This window comes from Pararge aegeria, chromosome 13 (assembly GCF_905163445.1).
Source record: "Pararge aegeria chromosome 13, ilParAegt1.1, whole genome shotgun sequence".
Taxonomy (NCBI): domain Eukaryota; kingdom Metazoa; phylum Arthropoda; class Insecta; order Lepidoptera; family Nymphalidae; genus Pararge; species Pararge aegeria.
In genome coordinates, this window is record NC_053192.1 from 11814862 (window position 1) to 11833895 (window position 19034).

Genomic DNA, 19034 nt, shown 5'->3' on the forward strand with positions numbered 1-19034 from the left:
AAGAGCGTGTTTAAGCAAGTTTAACTTATACAATAAAGAACATAACCATAAATTTTCTACTATAGAACTCCATACATTTGCGAAAGTCATTTCAAAAATAGAAGATATGGGAATAAAAAGAAATTTATCCGTCAAAATTGCGAATCGTGACGTTTCAGCCATTTCTACTTTTATAAAAATTGTTAGCCAATTGACAAAAAAACTGAGTGTTAGGAGTGAGCTTTACGTATGGATGCTTGAGTCGCTCTAGGATGTCCGAACAAGAAAAAACGAGTGGCACTGCCCAGATGGGCTCTGTAATAATGGTTGAGAAGACTACTAGTAGCCGACACCGAAAGCCCTGCCGACCTAACGAGGTACAAGAAGGCGCCGAATTACATCACAAACGTTCAAAGGCACCGGTGGTTCCCTGTACGTGGTCTCTTTATTTTTTAAACTTTTAACTTAATTTCAATATTTTACTTAATGTGACAGCTTAACTGTTATAACATTTTTTATGTTCAATGTTATGTTATCTTTGACGGCCGATTGGCGCAGTGGGCAGCGACCCTTCTGAGTCCAAGGCCGTGTTTGAGTCTCACAGCAGGAAATTTTTTGCGTGATGAACATTAATGTTTTTTTAGTGTCTGGGGTGTTTATATATATATTATAAGTATTTATATATATTATTCATAAAAATATTCATCAAAGAAAGAAAGAAAAAAAAAATCGTCTTTATTGTCACACATTTGTGTGATAAATTGGTTAAATTATAAAAAAAAAATGTGGGACAAAGGAGCTGGCTCAGTATAGCTGCATACTAAAAAGCTCATCATCAGTCAGCTTAGTACTCATAACACAAGCTACGCTTACTTTGGGGCTAGATGGCGATGTGTGTATTGCCGTAGTATATTTATTTATTTATTTATTGTGATTCAAGGAATAATGAATTGTAAATAATTAAAAAAAAAAATTTAACAGCGGTTGGCGAGGAATTGAAAAATGTTGCTGACAATTCCACTTTAAATGAAAGTACAGCAATTGAGAACCGAAAGGAGTGTACACAAGGTAATGAACCCTTTTATGTGATTCTTTTTCGTAAAATTATTAGTAGCTATCAATGGCTTCCTAAACTAAAAGATCGCACCGCCTATTTTTTTTACGCAATTCTGTAACACTTGTAGAATTTTACGTACTTGCAATCTAAAATTAAAATTATACAGGTTTCTCGCGATGCAGTGCGAACTTAGCAACTTAAAAAGTCAGGAGTTTTATTCGCAGCGCGTGGTAGGTCAAATCACGTACGCGTAATATAAATAAATCACTTGGATTTTTTTCGCAGTGCGCGCAATTTGCGTGTGTAATGTATTTCTAAATCTATACTTACCCCCCTTACAATAATGCAAAACATATATGTATGATCGCTTCATAAGTGCCTCTGATAGGCCTACATGAATAAATAAAATTTGGATTTGAAATTATATATAATATAGCATTAGTATAATATTATATCTGTATATGAAAGTATACTAATACTATAAAGCTGAAGAGTTTTTTTGTTGGACACGCTAATCTTAGGAACCTACCTACCTACTGTTTGGAATTCAATAATTTTTTTATTGAAAAATATTACATAAACTGGTAAAATCATGCCATTTGGGAGTTTCGTGAATGGTTAAAGTTCAACGTGTGTGTTCAAGTGTATTATTGTGTATGATGGAATTGTTCCTTTTTTAAAGTTTTATTCTAAACTTTTACTTTTCGCGGACTTTTTATTCTAAAGTCCGCGATAGCATAAATATGTCTATATTTTAAGGTTTACATACTATAACTATTTCTAGTTTCATCAAATTTGTTATTGTTTATTATTTTTAAAAACCCTAAACAAACGAAGTCGCGGACAGCAGCTAGCATGAACTTAACTATTTTTAACAAACAGACTTTAGAAAGGAGGAGATTCTTAATGCTTTGCTTTAACAGGCTCTTAATATTCTTTTGGTATTAATTTGTTTTCTGCTTTTACAGAGCTATCGTCTGAAAAGCACAAGCAAAGCGTCACAAAAAAATTATCATCTAGCACTAAGAAGCGAGATCTTTCACCTGAATCTATCGCATTAGCAACATTAGAACATGATAAAAAGGTAAATGCAATATCTATTATGCTCCATTTTAACAGATTCGAAAGCACGCGTATCGCACGCGTGCTTTTGGTCAATTTTGTAGATTCTGCATTTTTAATGCCTGCATTGAAAGCACCATCAACAAAACGATAAATAGCAACATTGTTACAAAAGCAATTTGGTTAAAACATTTTACTTTTTATAAGATTGCGTTGTGATTTTCAGAGATATAATTTTATTAGTTAGCTGTTAGGTACTTATAAAATAAAGGAAAAATATAAACATAATACGACAATACATACATCGCATTCTAGCCCGAAAGTAAGCTTACTTATTGGATGGGATTTCCTAATAAGATTTATAAGATTTTCAGATCATATTGCATTTTGTAGTTTTTCGGCGTGAGTTTACATTCCGTGGGTCATGCAAGTACAACAAACAAAATTATCCTATTATTTAAAACACAGCAAAAGCAACCAAAGATACCAAACTGCTTAAACAATAAAAATGTTTAGAATCTGCCTTCCGAGTCACTACAAACAGACAGACTTGACGCTTCAAAGTGCTTATATTAAGCCTACTTGAAATAAATGAATTATGTTTTTTTTTTAATTTATTAGTTCAAGGATAAATGGAGTACATTTTTAACGATTACTCAAAGTATGAAATTGTGCTAGTAAGATATAAAGTGTTAATTATTTAATACATTAGTTTATGTATCGTGTAATTAACTTATGTTAGTAAAATACATTAGTTTAACGAGCGTAAAAGATTATACAAAATTCATTTATGAGCACTTAGGTTTACTTGAAATTAGGCTAATTTCGTAGCAGTGGAGCTTTTTGGGACAGAGGTCGTATGTGGGAAGTACTACCGCCGTGTTTGTTTCTAGCAGTATCAGCAGCAGCATTCCGTTCTGAAGGGTGTGGTTGCGGTGTCATAAGAGTCACATGAGGCTTATCACCTACATTTAAGGACAGTGCGGCACTTTGTAGGCCATCTGCTCACATAATTATTTCTTATCATATGTCTATTTCGAGCGCGAATGGAATTGCATTTATTGATCCTTTCTTTGATTACAGAAACCCATACAAACAGATGTACAGTCCGACCTCACTCCTAAAGAGAAGGCAAAGAAAGCACCTAACAAAGAAGACACAGACAGTATCACGGATGAAATTACAGAGTTGCGGACCCCCGAAGTGGCAAAGGAACATTCGGAATGGGTAAAGTGAACAATAGTATTTATTCTACATTAACATATATACGCTCAACATTCGTTTGGGTAATTATTCGAAAACGTTCCATCCCACAGTCGCGCAAAATGTTTTACATCACACTTGCTCATGATGTGGACCTTATTACATGCAAGTAAGGCTCATAATCCAAGATATTAGACACGCGTTTTTTATTTACCATGTTTCAATTTAGCGACTGTGGACTGTAATTGACATCTTGTTAATAATTTAGCTTTTTGGTCTATCAATAATAATTAAAAATGTCTTGTTTAAATTAGAGAGTGGAGCAATAGTAGATTTTACTCCACCGGGAATAATAATCGAGGCACGAATCGCGTGTTTCAAACACAATCTAGAGAGCGGCCTACGAAACATTCATACAGTGGCAAAACAGCAAAAAAGGCTGACCCTTTTTTGCTGTTTTGCCACTGTATTTCCTGAGGACGTATTTAAAAGTTTTTTTTTTTTTTTTTCGCAAGTGTGATAAAAACCGTCTTATGAAACGCGTACGATACATTATTTAGTACGTTCGCTTTTACTTCACGCGCCTAATACCGCCTCTACTGTAAAATGCATGCATGCATGTAACCATACTTATTGCATAAACTACTATTATTATTCTCTGTATATACTCAGTGTAAAGAAAATAGAACAACCGCCTTACAGTAACAATTGTGGATTGGAATTTAATTGTAGGACTACGTCTGACGATGCGCGTACAATGATCAACCATAATGATCCACACTATGAAAAAGCGCGGCAGCCCGTTTAGTGAGTTGTATTTTAAGGTCTAAATTGGAAATTCAAGTTGATCGCATCCAAAAGCTGCATACTTTTTTCCAATAGGTACCCTTTAGTGTGTGGCAAAACATTACAATTGCTTCCGTCAAACACGATGGCTTTATACTATTCTTGTGTTCGCCCATATAACTACCCTTAGCGCTCGATAAGATTTGCGAAACAAAACCAAATAGTTCAGATAAACTACCTATGTTGTTTCATGTTTGCGGGGGTTCGTGTTTCGATCTCTCAAAAGCTATCGTCATTTCAGAGATGTGCAATCTGTTGCGTGTAGTGGAACTTTGTCCTATGGATAATGCCGTAATTCGACAAGTATAGTCTATAACCCAGTGTTCTCAGCGACGGTCAGTTCAATAAGTGGCCAGTTTGTTAATTTTTATTATTTAATGAAAAAATTATAATTTGAAATAAATAGGAATAGGACGACATGTTCCAAAGAGGAAATAGGAACTTCTATCGTGTGTTAAAGGAACAGTAAAGCAGAGCAAGCCATCCGGTAGCCCAAGGTCATTAGAATTTCAACGCTTCAGATCTTTTTGATGTATGTTTCGACCTCGTAACATAGATCAAATTCAAAAATGTACCCGCTATTACTAATGGAAGTCATTTGCAATTGTTGTAGTCGGACGATGAGGAGGCAGGCGGGCTGCCGCGCTGTGACTCCCGAGGGTCGCGCGTGTCCCGCGCGGCTCGACAGCTCTTCTGCTGCGGAGTTGCGTACGATGCCCCCTCGGAGGACAACATCTCCACGCACCGCGGCTACCCCATATAGCTGCGCCGCTACATGCAAATACCATCACGCAACGCTTCCAGTGTGCTCTATTCCCAGATTATACCAGCTGGCCATTTCCGATAGGCAGCTTAGGATCTACTCGTATGTATCGTATGCGTACGCGAACTCTTACAGTTAAGCTTTAAATGAGTATATATGGCAGGTCAAGTTGCATTGCGTGTAATGGTCGAGACTTCGGTCAAAGCTTTGTGCCGGAAAATAGATGGTATCACGTATTCGGATAGTGAACAGAAACACTGGCGGTCTGGAATGGCCAGCTGGAATCGTGAACGTCTTACAGTGGATTTTGCATGTGTATTTATTTGTGTACATAAAATTATATTATTAAAAAGAATTTTTCATTGGCCTTAACATGACTGACGTACCTACAAATAAGACTATAAATAAGATTGCAGCAGATATAGTTTTCTCATAAAATAAAATTTATTGATTGATAAAATGTTTTATACCTAATGCTATTACTTAATTAGGTTTTATATCACGAATTTGTTTCATCTATATCATGTTACGGTTATTAAACTACAAATAAAATTGTAAATGTATTAGAGAAATAATAATTAAAGAGTGTACCTAATATTCATAGTTTTAATCAACAGTAGGTACTGAAACAAAACTGCATTACGAATTACGAGTTAAATTACGACTAAGCGATCTAGTATCTTCTTAGTCGGTTCGCTCTGGTCAGAGCGGTGGTGGTCGTCAATTAAGTGTTGTGGCACGCTTTTATATCCGTCACCATTCCTCTCTGGCAGCTGCTTTACGAGTCGTGATATGCATCCACGGTCTTGTGGGGGTTTGAATTTATCGCAGGCCAACAATTTTAGTTTTACCGTTAATTGAATAGTAATAACGAACGCGTGGATTCATTTAGAGTCTCATAGCAAGCGTAGGGTGACGAATCCGAAATGTGAGCCTTTCCTAAGCAAGCTCTTACGCTTAAAAAGCTATAATAAAGCCCCGGGCATTTCGTGTGCTGTAGAGTCCAAAAGAAAAAAAAAACGTTTATGCACCGTGGTCGTTTCCCTGCCGTGATCCCCGGAAGGGACCACGACGCGGTTTTCCTTCCTGCGCGTGGTCGCTAATCTAAATATATTCTTAATTCTTAATAGGATATAGGTTCCTTCCGTAGGTCCTTGCTTACAGACCCGGCTTCCCCTTTAGTGGACCGTCGGGAATCATGATAAACTTGCCACAGGTAACTCATACTCGTACTAGTACTAGTATATCTTTAATTGGACTTCTATGAAATAGTTTACTATTTCTATATCATGTTACGGTTATTAAACTACAAATAAAATTGTAAATGTATTAGAGAAATAATAATTAAAGAGTGTACCTAATATTCATAGTTTTAATCAACAGTAGGTACTGAAACAAAACTGCATTACGAATTACGAGTTAAATTACGACTAAGCGATCTAGTATCTTCTTAGTCGGTTCGCTCTGGTCAGAGCGGTGGTGGTCGTCAATTAAGTGTTGTGGCACGCTTTTATATCCGTCACCATTCCTCTCTGGCAGCTGCTTTACGAGTCGTGATATGCATCCACGGTCTTGTGGGGGTTTGAATTTATCGCAGGCCAACAATTTTAGTTTTACCGTTAATTGAATAGTAATAACGAACGCGTGGATTCATTTAGAGTCTCATAGCAAGCGTAGGGTGACGAATCCGAAATGTGAGCCTTTCCTAAGCAAGCTCTTACGCTTAAAAAGCTATAATAAAGCCCCGGGCATTTCGTGTGCTGTAGAGTCCAAAAGAAAAAAAAAACGTTTATGCACCGTGGTCGTTTCCCTGCCGTGATCCCCGGAAGGGACCACGACGCGGTTTTCCTTCCTGCGCGTGGTCGCTAATCTAAATATATTCTTAATTCTTAATAGGATATAGGAGCAAGAAGCGAAACGTGGATGTTAGACAGTAAAGCTTCCGTAGGTCCTTGCTTACAGACCCGGCTTCCCCTTTAGTGGACCGTCGGGAATCATGATAAACTTGCCACAGGTAACTCATACTCGTACTAGTACTAGTATATCTTTAATTGGACTTCTATGAAATAGTTTACTATTTCTGATTCTGTATTGTCATAATCCCTACTTCCCTACTAATATTATAAATGTCAATGTAAGTTTGTTTGATACGCTTTCACGCAAAAACTACTTAACCGATCCTCATGAAACTTTGTACACATATTCTTGGAAGTGTTCGAAGTAATATAGGATTATAATTTTTTTTAGAACTACAACTAAATTGAATGCCACATCAAAAAACAAAATCAAACGCAGACGAAGTCGCGGGCAACAGCTAGTATAATAATAATAATAATAATAATAATGAATTACCGTAAGGACGATCCTGGCTAATAAGCCTGATATTGTATAATGAACCGGGCAAAGTCTAGGTTTAAGGTTGTTTTTGGTGGACATCACGATTCCGTATGACGAGAACCTCGTAAGAGCTGACACTGAGAAAGTTAGTATTGATCTAGCTCACGCGGTTACCGCCATGTGGCACGTAGAGTCCACTGGAATCATCCGTATAGTTATATCTGCGAATGGTTTAATCCCAGTTAGCCTAGCACACCATTTAAGGCGACTGGGGTTCCGTGGCAGCTCACTGGCAGCCAAGATGCAGAAACTGGTGCAGCTGGACTAGGCTAGGACAGGCCGCCGATTTCTTAGCCTGTCGCCCTGACCCCCGGCCGTCTGGTCTCTCCTGCCAGGGTGTAATCCTCCGCCCAGTGCAAATATATAATATAATAATAATATAATATACTACGACAATACACACATCGCCATCTAGCCCCAAAGTAAGCGTAGCTTGTGTTATGGGTGCTAAGATGACTGATAATATTTCTTAGAATATTTCTTATGAATAATATACGTAAATACTTATAAAATACATATAAACACCCAGACACTGAAATACATTCCTGTTCATCACACAAACATTTTCCAGTAGTGGGAATCGAAACGGCCTTTGACTCAGAAAGCAGGGTCGCTGCCCACTGCTCCAATCGGCCGTCCAGATATGTATTAATGTAATGTATATTTAAGTGTATAAATCTCTATGTATCTAACTAAGTATGTATATTAATGTTGTTTTGGCTCACTATATGTATTTATTTTGTACACGGGCGTGAGAGTAAATCTCGATAATAATAATTTTATTTTATTTGGTAACTATGACCCATCTATATAAGTAAGAGAATATTATAATAATAATAATAATAATAAATTCTTTATTGCACACACAAAAACAAAATACAAAGAAACACATTTACAAAAATAATAAAAAAAAAAAAAAAAAAAAAACTAGTTTAGGTGTGCAAAGGCGGTCTTATCGCTTTAGTTTATTATTTTATTATTTACAAAAATCCTTGAAGCCTATAAACCAACCATCGGGAATAAGTATAAACGTATCCAGGGTCCGTTTGTTTAAATTATTTATTAGTGCGATGTACCTACTTATAATGTACAATTGGTATGATTATAAAATATTTTCTTGTTTTCAGAAATGTTGTTTAGTTACCAAATCTAAATCCAATATGGATGAACTCAATAAGCCAAGTGATAAATTAAACTCCGAAACGGTAATATAGTTAATAATAAAGGTTATATAGTTTAATACAAACATCCGCTGTGTGGTGACGGCAGATCTGAATACAGTTGTCACAACCTCTTCTCTTCGTCGTACGAGGCAGCAACCTCTATGTTTCTACTACCATCTACTGCGATCACCAACCTATCAGTGGCGTGCACTTCATACATGCACAAAAGCTCTGCATACCCTAAAATTTTTTCGAAGGATTTTTCTATTTTATGGCATCTTCCTTCTTTTTGCATACCCTGGTCACAAATCTCTGTGCACGCCAATGCAACCTATCTGCCCAGCATGGTGATTACGGGAAAAACCCTCCCGCTGAGAGAGTCCTTAGTCTAGCACTGGATAAGCTATTGATGATGATGAATAAAATCATCATCTTCGTCATCATCATAATTAGCGTTTATTGTCATCATCGTTAGCGTAATTTTAATCCCACTGCTGGACATAGGTTATCTCACAGGAGAGAGGAATATAGAGCCTCCATCCTGCTTCAACACCGCGCTACTCTCTTTTGCATTATTATTGACGGTCGTAGGCTATTGACCATCACGCCTTTAGTAGGCGAGCGAACTAAGTTATGCGCGAGCGGGTGATGCGACGCGGTGGGTTTATTAAAAATAGTAAATGGAAATCAGTATGAAAAAAAAATTTATGTTTATTTGTACTTACGACGCGTTCACTAGTGCGCCAAAAAATCGGGTCAATCAAAATTCAATTTTTAGGTAGACTACAGACAGTTACTTCTTGGGGCGACACTAAATCACATCTGAATTATTGTAAATAATCAAAAGTTTTAAAAGTACAAACGGATAAAATACGTAATGTATAAATAGACTATAGATTTCTTTTGTTGAAAAAATAATAATTTAATTTAATGATATTTATAAAAGTTGGTTTTAGTATTGTACCTACTTATTTACTATTTAAATTTACATCAATGATTCCCTTTCCAGGGCAAATGCGAGTCCAGCTTAATAAGTTGCATTAGTAACTTCAAAGAAAAAATATGCATCATGCATAGTAAAATCAAGAATGCTTTTCAATAACGTATTTATGACGCAATAAGTAGTTTATTTTAATGTATATTTTACGTAATTATTATATTTCTGCTTAACATATTTAAAAAATATTATTTTAGTACGCGGTGATAGCCTAGTGGTTTGTGCTTTGGCTTCTCTTTTAAGGTACAGAGTTTGATACCCGGCATGCGCCTCCTCAGTTGTGTGCGCTATCAATAATGCAAAAAAAAATATTACTTCCCGTAACGATAAATCTAAGGGTGATGTCAAAATAAAATCATTTTCAGTAATATATTCTTTTACTTGTATTCACGAACAACATTAAAATACACAAGAAGTACAATTTACAAGGTTATAACTTAGATTCGGGTACATGGAGGTGGACTGCGATATCTACACCAAATATAAATAATTTATATGTAAAGTTAAAATGGTCAAAAATGACACAGAGGGCGGTGTGTAAAGGCAAAGACAATTCGCAAAGCAAGCTTGCGACGTTTGTGCGAGCCTTTACTATGGATTTGTACAAAGAAGCGAAGTCTAGACATGCACTTTTATGTAACTTGGGTAGATAAACACAAGCCAGTTTTGTTTTTTATTTTTTCAAGCATAAAGAACGCGAACGTTCTAATTAAAGCTTCTAGATATTTTATTGTCTTAAAGGACTCTTTGTACAGTTGTTACAAGATTTGATCAGTGCACTGTCCTTTTGGTGTAAGATATCAAGCCGAAGTACGAAGTTACCAAATTCAGTTGACTAAGGTTACAAAATGCAAAAACAGACATTTGTTGATCACTACAGCTACCAAATAGCCTGGCCTGGATAGAAAAGACAACACACAACCGTACGGTGTGGCGCAGAAATACTAGGAGGTCTGACCCCAAATAATTTGGAATAATAGCCAAGAGAAAGAAGAAGAAACACTTTAATGACTCTTTTACCGGCCAACACAACGATCGCATCCGAGGAAGACTAGATTGGAGATTAGAGGATGTTGGCAACATTGGAAATATGTTGCAGATATGTTGCACGGAGACCATAGAGTTACTTCTGTAATAGATGCTTTAACTTTGCAATCCTAGGAACGAAAACTCACGACTGTCGACTGTCGTTGTCACGTTGCGCTGATTTGAGAGTCAATATACTCAAAAAATTAGATGCCAAAGCCCGAGCAAAGTGGTCTAGAATATACCGTAAGTAGGACACCATAGATAAAACTTAGTTGGTCGAGAGTTCTATGTTTTTTTTACACGATCCCTATAAATCTTGTCGATTCGAACGCTTTTAGGAACTTTGCACGAGTTGCAGGCGGGTCCTTTGAGCGGCATCTGGTGAGTCAAGTTCAGGGCCCGTACGGCGTCAAATTGCGCGTCTCGCGGCCTCCAGCACAGCTCCGTGGATCCGCACTTGCAGGTCATTTCGCGGCATATCTATGTACGAAGTGATAATTTGTGTAAACAGCAGAGGTAGTTCCCAATGACCTTCCTGCATAATCAGCACAATTGCAAAGTGACTTTTCAATTGTGTGTTGCTATGTCAAAATTTCTTATTGTTGTACGTACTCGTAGCGTAGGTTGGATACAGAAAATAAACACAAGTTACACAAATTTGTCTGCTTTCGCACATTATAGTAAGATAAGCTTAATTTTCATTGTTTCAGTCTTACTCCCGAACAGTAAATAAATAAATAATAAATAAATATACTACGACAATACACACATCGCCACCTAGCCCCAAAGTAAGCGTAGCTTGTGTTATGGGTACTAAGATGACTCATGAATATTTTTATGAATTATATATACATAAATACTTAGAAAATACATATAAACACCCAGACACTGAAAAACACTTAATGCTCATCACACAAACATTTTCCAGTTGTGGGAATCGAACCCACGGCCTTGGACTCAGAAAGCAGGTTCGCTGCCCACTGCACCAGTCGGCCGTCGATACAGTGGTCCAATATCCAAGATTTCCTTGAAATAAATAGAAAGGCTAGATCTTCTTCTGGGCAAACAAGCTTTTACTAAGGGTGTATATTAAGCTTTACCATCAAGGATACACTAGCTATATATTTCAAAAAAAAACTTCGTGCTAACTCGTTGTTGTCCTTGTAGAGACCAATCTGTTAAACCAGCTTATACAATCCGAAGACAGAACAAACAATCTTGAATACTAGAGATGTGTTGGAGGTACTTACGGACGCTAGGTACTCATCACGACAAGGGTCCGGAAAGTCGCATGTCCAGTTGGCAGGAGGCACACACGGTACAATGGGCGGTGTTAAGCACGTGCTGGGGTGTGCCACGCATGTTGGACAACAACACTGTTGGCACATTGTGTACACCTACAAAGTTTAAGTGGGTATATATTTTAAGAGCAACCGCTGAGTTTCTTGCCGGATTTTTTCGGTAGAATCTGCCTTCCGAACTGGTGGTAGAGGCACCAGAAATAGACAGACTTAACGTTTCAAAAATGCTTGTATTAGGCCTAATTTTATCAATAACAGTACCTTAGCTATGATTTTAGTATGAAATGCTGAGCTGGAAAGAATTTTGTTGGAGTAAACTCCAGGAGTCGCGTATACGATAAAATGTAAGGCTTGAGTACAGAAAATCAAGATTGAACCAACGCAACGTCTCATAGCATTTGTATCAAAAATATAATGCAGTAAATACTTAGATAGCGTAAATTGCTTCATTTCTGGAAACTGGAAAAGTGTCTAATGGGTACTATTTGGTGCGTTGCTCGTACGTTCCAGTATGATACTGCGTATAAAACAATCTTGAATATGGGTTAAATAAACTCTCTCCCTCTCAAAAAACCTCCATTCCTGTTAAAACCAAAACTGGGCCTTGACTGATTTGTTACAATAGACAAACTTGCCGTTTTAATAGTTCTTATACAATAGCCCGGTTGGAAAAAAATGCAGTTTGAGGCCATAATAAGAAAGTGAAATGCCTAACTAACATCATACCAGCCATATTGCGCGAGCGATTTCGTTTCTAACGTATGGCAAGCAGTTGCAGAGAAGACAGCATTCAAACTTTGATAATTCTGGAATACCCAAGTTCTTTTCTATTCCAGAGGGTCCTAAAACAACCTGCAATATTTTTAAATATTAATATACACTTCATTCTCAGCCTAGTTACGTTCCACTGCTGGATGTAGGGCTCATCTCTTATAGAAGCGAGGGATTCTGAGCTAAGACCCACTACGCTGCATCAAGGCGGGTAATTAGTGATATTAAACGGTACTGGGCCGGCTGTAGGCGCGGGCGATGCGAATGTCGCTCATTAGTCACAATTTTATACATTCCATCTGATATTATGGTGATAGTAATGGTGGAAAAGAACCTGGTGGTAAGAAACCACAGTTTCACAACCTAGTTTAACAACGCCACGCCTCGGAATAACCTTACAAAACTGGTCTTAGTAAATCCCGCCAGCCCAAACAAAAGATTTTTTTACTCATAATTACTTGGATCTCTAAGACTTGTTAGCCGCACACGCGTATTAGTTGCCACGCACATATTGGTACACTACGTTCTTCCCCTGTAGCCCTTTGACAACGTTTTAGCATAGGCTGGGCATCTTTCGAAATGTCGCAAGTGCCATCTTTTATTGTGATGATAGCAATGGGGTTAAGGAACTACAGTTTCAGACCATAGTTTACCTTACAGAACTGGTTTTAGGAAAACCAGAGCCAGGATTACCACCACTTTGGAAGTAGCTCACTTCGCTTGCAAAGAATTACTTAAATTGCGCACACGTTCCTAGGCTGTCCGAGCTGCCACCAAGGCAGGCGTCGCGCATTATTCACGATATATCGATATATGATATGATAACAGATGAAATGTATATATATATATATATAAATACAACAGATGAAATGTATATATATATATATATATATATATATATAAATATATATATATTTCAACTGTTATCATATCCTGACAATGGCGGACAGGAACCAAACTTTCACTGTTTAATTTTATATCCTCGCAGCACAAAACTGTCTCGCCTGGCCTTAGAAACGCAGCCGGGTTAGATCGACTTTCTTCTTCACTTCACTTTAAAAACCTTTATCGCATACTCACTTCGCTCGCAAAGAATTGACAATTAGGCGCACACGTGCCAAGGCTGTCCACGTATGCGCACTGGATAACCTCCTTCTTCCCCTGCAGCCCTTTGACCACGTTGATGGTGGTGCGCGCCACTGAGTAGGCGCCCGCCAGACAAGGCGTCGCGGTCGCAGAACCCTTGGCCTCGCAAACAGCTTCCGTGCCACCCATAATGCACGACGTTACACATTCCGTCTGGTATTTTGATGAGAAATAATAATAATACAGAACAAATATACTAAAAACAAACAATCAAACACAAGGAGACAACAAATATTACAAGCAAATATATTAGTTTTCCTAATTTTATTTTTCATATTTGAAATTTAATCATTTAAATTTTTTTCATATTTTATTAACATAAGCTTGCAGTATTAAATACAGACGGCCTAAACCCTTCTCATTTTGAGATGAAGATCCGTGTCCTGAAGTTGACTGATAATGCTGATGATTAAATATCATCTTTCTTCTTCATCATCATTCTTAAACCTATTAATGTCCCGCTGGTGAGCAAATAACGACCATTTTAATTGATTACACCTCTAGAAGTTGTTTAAAGAATAAATAATAAAATAAATAACATACGACAATAGCAATACACACATTGCCATCTAGCTGCAAAGTAAGCGTAGCTTGTGTAATGGGTGCTTAGCAGATAACTGATGAATATTTATAAGAATATTCATAAATAGGGTCAGTGCCCACTGAACCTACGGACAGTCAATTTAAAGCAAAGATAATAAAGCAGCACCGGTAGGCTACTTCAGTCGTGGTTGTCTAAACGATACTATCAAAAAGGCTCTTGACCACGTGGATATTCCTGCTCTCAGGAGATCTCGTAAGTGACCTGATGGATTGACGCTGGTTCGTTGTAAATGGGGACGGTTGCTTTTATGAAACGCAATATATATTGCCACCCACAGCTCTAACAGTGAGACAGCACCAAGACCGGGAGAAGCTGATAAGATGGTCGAAAAGATAGTTGGTCTTACAATTATTGCCTCCTAAACATTCAACTAATTTCTTCTAGTTTCTTCTTACCTGTTCTTGAGATATAGTGCACGGATGAACAGCAGCGGAGAGTACTGGGACCATAGTCTGAGGAGTTGCCCCGCCGATCACAGGCACTCGCACAGACTCGGGCGGCACGTGCAGAAAGTCAGCCAGCACAGTGTTAGCACGGACACAGTTCAGCTCGACACAACCCAGGAGTTTGCGCGGGTTGTACTTTGCACGCAAACGCTGTATCTCGCTTACTATTGGGACCATGCTTTCGACGGGTTCAGTTGCTATTATGGTAAAAGCCTACAACAAAAAGATAGCCTGATAAGGTATACCACAGGCAGCTGCCAATTTTGGCGTAAGCACTACGTAGTCGGTTGAAAAAAAAATACCATCTTCCCATCTTTATCATCATGCATTCGGTATTATTTTTCAATCGTTCTATAATCCATAATTTATTTTTCCATTATTCTACGTAGTTCATAAACTTATATATACTAGCTGATTAACACACATAATAGCTTCATCAATACTCTGATACAAAAAAAAGAAATTGCAAGCTTAATATTCCGAGACCCTGAATCGGAAAACGGTTTTCATATACGCGAAATATTTTAAAAACCCCATTCTTAGATGGGGTAACAACAGGTTACTATGAGATAAGCAAGAGAAACATCCTACTTTATGTGTGAAGAAAACGTTTTTCATCAGTAGGTACTATGATGACCATCATGCGTGTGTCAGTCTACACACTACATTGCAGTTACACTTGCCAACTGCAGATACTGTGTACTTAATTGATTTGATGTTTTCATTGAGTTGAGACATTGTTGTATAATATAATACTTAAATTATAAAATTTGTAGTAACCAGAGCGCTCCTAAGTTGCACCGATTAATTCAAATCCGCTGTGGACTCCTTATACCTATGAGTATATCAGGCTTTCTGGTGTTAGGAGGAAATGTCAATGATCAGGCAAATAATGTCTGTTCAGTTGTAACGCAGCGTTGGTCGACCTCCAAAGAGGTGGACAGGAGCTATCAAGGGAGTCCCTGAGAGCCGCTGAAAACAAGCGGCCCAGAGCAGTGAATTTTGGAACTCTATCCAAAAGACCTAAGTACAGAAGATGACTTCAATCGGTTGACATGATGATGATGATGATGATGGTGAGTGTAATGACGAAAAAAAGAGTAGGTAATGCTACCTCAAACGGTCGGTAGGTAAAATTTCTTTCGACAAAGGAAAACTTACCGAAGGACATGTGTTGCAAATCTGTAAAGTAATTTCTGTTATGATGGGAGCGTTGTCCTCAAACGTGTCACAATTGTTTCTTGCAACTATAATGACGACTTTTGAACCCTGCGAATAGACAATTTAAACATACATCGCACGATCTTTTAGGTACCTACAAACAATGAAGGGGGCCGGCATCTATCTATAGATAAATAAATAAATATAAATATACTACGACAATACACACATCGCCATCTAGACCAAAAGTAAGCGTAGCTTGTGTTATGGGTACTAAGATAGCTGATGAATATTTTATGAATATAATATAAATAAATACCTAATATACATAATACTTATAATATACTGATAAACACGAAGACAGACACTGAAAAACAATCATGTTCATAACACAAACATTTTCCAGTTGTGGGAATCGAACCCACAGCCTTGGATTGCTGCATACTGAGCCAGTCGGCCCTCAAATATAGATAAAAAAGTCTTCACTGCACATATAAAAATTAACAGGTTTAACAAAACAAAAGGTAAAAATGTATAATATGCGCAAAGGCAGCTTTGTTGCTTGAAGCATGAATCGTCACACGTCTGCATAGTTGGATATATGTAGATTCTACTTGCTGTAACAACTTTTTTGTGTGAACTTTTTCCCAGCGTTTTCTCCAGTATTTTTTCGGCAAGCGTTAGTTTTCTCAAAAGAAAAATATCCTTTATCCCATCTAACGATAACTAAATATTATGTGTTCCAAATTTCATTAAAAAAAAATAGCAGTAGTTGAGATAGAAACAAAGAAACAGACAAACACTTTTTCCGATTTATAATATTAGTATGGAATAACAGTTCCCTGCGATTTCTGCTACCCCATATACCCGACCTCTTGCGCAATGTCATCCCACCGGCCACCGCATTGTAACTTCGTATGCTTAGCTTCTTTTTATAGCTCATAACCTTCCTACGAGAATAGGGCCATCATAGCCCAACTTCTGTCAAAGGATTCAGTAGTCCATCTCTTGTGGACATCAATTATTACCCTAAGAGCATCACAAAGCATATGGCGGCCTGAGAACGAAGACACTTTGCACTTGGTGTCGACGTGACTCAGCTCCATTCCCTGGCCGCACGTGGCACAAATGTCGTACAGAGCTATTTCGTCCAGCAAGGGACATTGTTTTAACAGCAGCGCTAAAGGTTGACCTGCAATAAACTTTATATTAGGTACAACCCATCTTTATCATACTTTAAAACCTATACAACGTATAACCGAATTACGAAATACTGTTGAAGGGAGCATATGTAAATTTCATATAGAATCACTCAGCAAAAATGTTAATGAAAATAAGCATATTTATTTTTCAATACAAACGAATTAAATTAAAAACATTCTAAGGGTTTACTTGTGACAACCCTATTGAAGAAAAAGACCGACATGCGAATAGTATCTACGCTACGCGACGCGGACCTATTTATTTATTATTTGATTCTCCTGTTATATACTCCTGTTACCTAATAAAGTAACAGGAGTGACTTGATTTAATTTTTCTGTAATAATAATTGCAGTCAAAAATATTAGGTTTTTGGTTTCACAGATAAGTCTCAGAGACAATACATAATGTACCTCTAAAGCCCGTGAAGTAAAATTTAGGTTTTCATTTACACATTGTATAGTGTTAACTATGTATAACTAAACCATCGCGTTCCTCCAATTTCTGAACTTTGTTGGTTCAAATTTATTTTTCTTCTAAAATGTCTGGTAGGTACAGAAAATTTTTCGACAGAATAAAATCAATTCCCTTTCATTTTTGGCTTCAGGCATCGCGCCTAGGAAATTCTGAACCAGTATACCGTGTAATTAGAGACCATATTATATTGTTATAGCAAGCCCCCGAAACTTCGTCCCGTACAACTTCTGATCAGTATCCCATACTAACTTTCTTGCACTATTTATTCTACAGAATATACCTTGATCCATAGTTGCGGCTCAACCGTCTGCACTATTACTACGTTTGTTTAACTTCTAAGGGCTGCAGCATGATTGTTTGTGTTGAAATACTCTATAAACTTTCTCTTGAACTTTCTTTTGATTATTTTTGAAATCTGACTATTATTTTCAGAGCGAGTTTTATTGAGGCGTTGGTATTAAGCATCATATGCCTGGCAACCACGCCCTCCAGACCGGAACACAACAATGCTAGTTAGCGACAGAAATAAACGTGGCAGTTGTATTGCCCCAGACAAGATCTGCCACAAAAAGCTCAACCACTACTAGCGTGGCGCTAGTACTTCTCCGGAATTACAAAAAATTAAACAAACTTAAGCATTATTAAAAGTATACTCCCTTAATTTTTTTATTATTTCACTATAAGTTATTCCTTGGCTGCAATCTTACCTGGTAGTAAGTTATAATGCAGTCTCAGATGGTAGCGGGCTGACCAATCAGGGAGTATGGTAGTCATACCCCTAATCGATTTCTAGGCGACATCGCACCGGAACACTCAATCGCTTAGCGGCACGTCTTTGTCGATAGGGTGGTAACTAGCCACGGCCAAGCCGTGGCCAAAATTATTAATCTTTTCGTGTCAAATTATAAATATTTAAATAAAGTAATTTATTTTTCTTTTGAAAAATATACCTGTGCAACCAGCAGCTCCACAAATAGTCACTTTCATACCATCAGGGCATGTGCTATAGCCGTGGTTCACACAAGTATTTTTCTTGTAAGAACCATGAATATTAAGAAATTTAGTTTTCACTGCTTTGATACGACTTATGAACAACCTAGAGACCGAAAAGGAAAGCATTTTTAGTTTTTTTTATTTATTTAAAATACATTTATATCATTTTTTTATTACTTTTTTTGTAAAATTTTAATACTCATCAAAAAAAATTTGAACTTATACCATGGCTGAGCATGGCAGACGTAAACATGACAGAAATATTATGTTCTTTTTTATGCTTTGGACATAAGGCCACTAACAGAATTATCACTGCCCTTAAGCAGAATTGTTGCATTACTGTGTTAGGTGTACAATGAAGTGTATTTTCATTTTTCATTTAAATACAGGCGCATGAGGTTTTACAGGAAGCGATGATAGCCTTTCCAGGACTTACTTA

The 19034-nt window shown here is 37.3% G+C and overlaps 2 protein-coding genes across 2 annotated transcripts; one reads left to right on the forward strand and one right to left on the reverse strand.

The window, feature by feature from the left end:
• The first annotated feature begins 191 nt into the window (after positions 1 to 191).
• LOC120628966 lies at positions 192 to 5193 on the forward strand. Its single transcript, XM_039897671.1, has 5 exons — positions 192 to 411; positions 961 to 1047; positions 2005 to 2120; positions 3182 to 3325; positions 4761 to 5193. Exons 1-5 carry the CDS (start codon positions 252 to 254, stop codon positions 4908 to 4910), a joined length of 657 nt encoding a protein of 218 aa, XP_039753605.1. The 5' UTR covers positions 192 to 251; the 3' UTR covers positions 4911 to 5193.
• Positions 5194 to 10733: 5540 nt separating this feature from the next.
• Positions 10734 to 18740, reverse strand: LOC120628894 (malate dehydrogenase, mitochondrial-like). The gene is made up of 8 exons (XM_039897558.1): positions 18553 to 18740; positions 16954 to 17117; positions 15926 to 16033; positions 14714 to 14977; positions 13649 to 13867; positions 12524 to 12649; positions 11747 to 11893; positions 10734 to 10976 (listed from the first exon to the last, which is right to left on the reverse strand). The coding sequence occupies exons 1-8, from the start codon at positions 18719 to 18721 to the stop codon at positions 10782 to 10784; spliced, it is 1392 nt and encodes a 463-aa protein (XP_039753492.1). The 5' UTR covers positions 18722 to 18740; the 3' UTR covers positions 10734 to 10781.
• Positions 18741 to 19034: the final 294 nt, after the last annotated feature.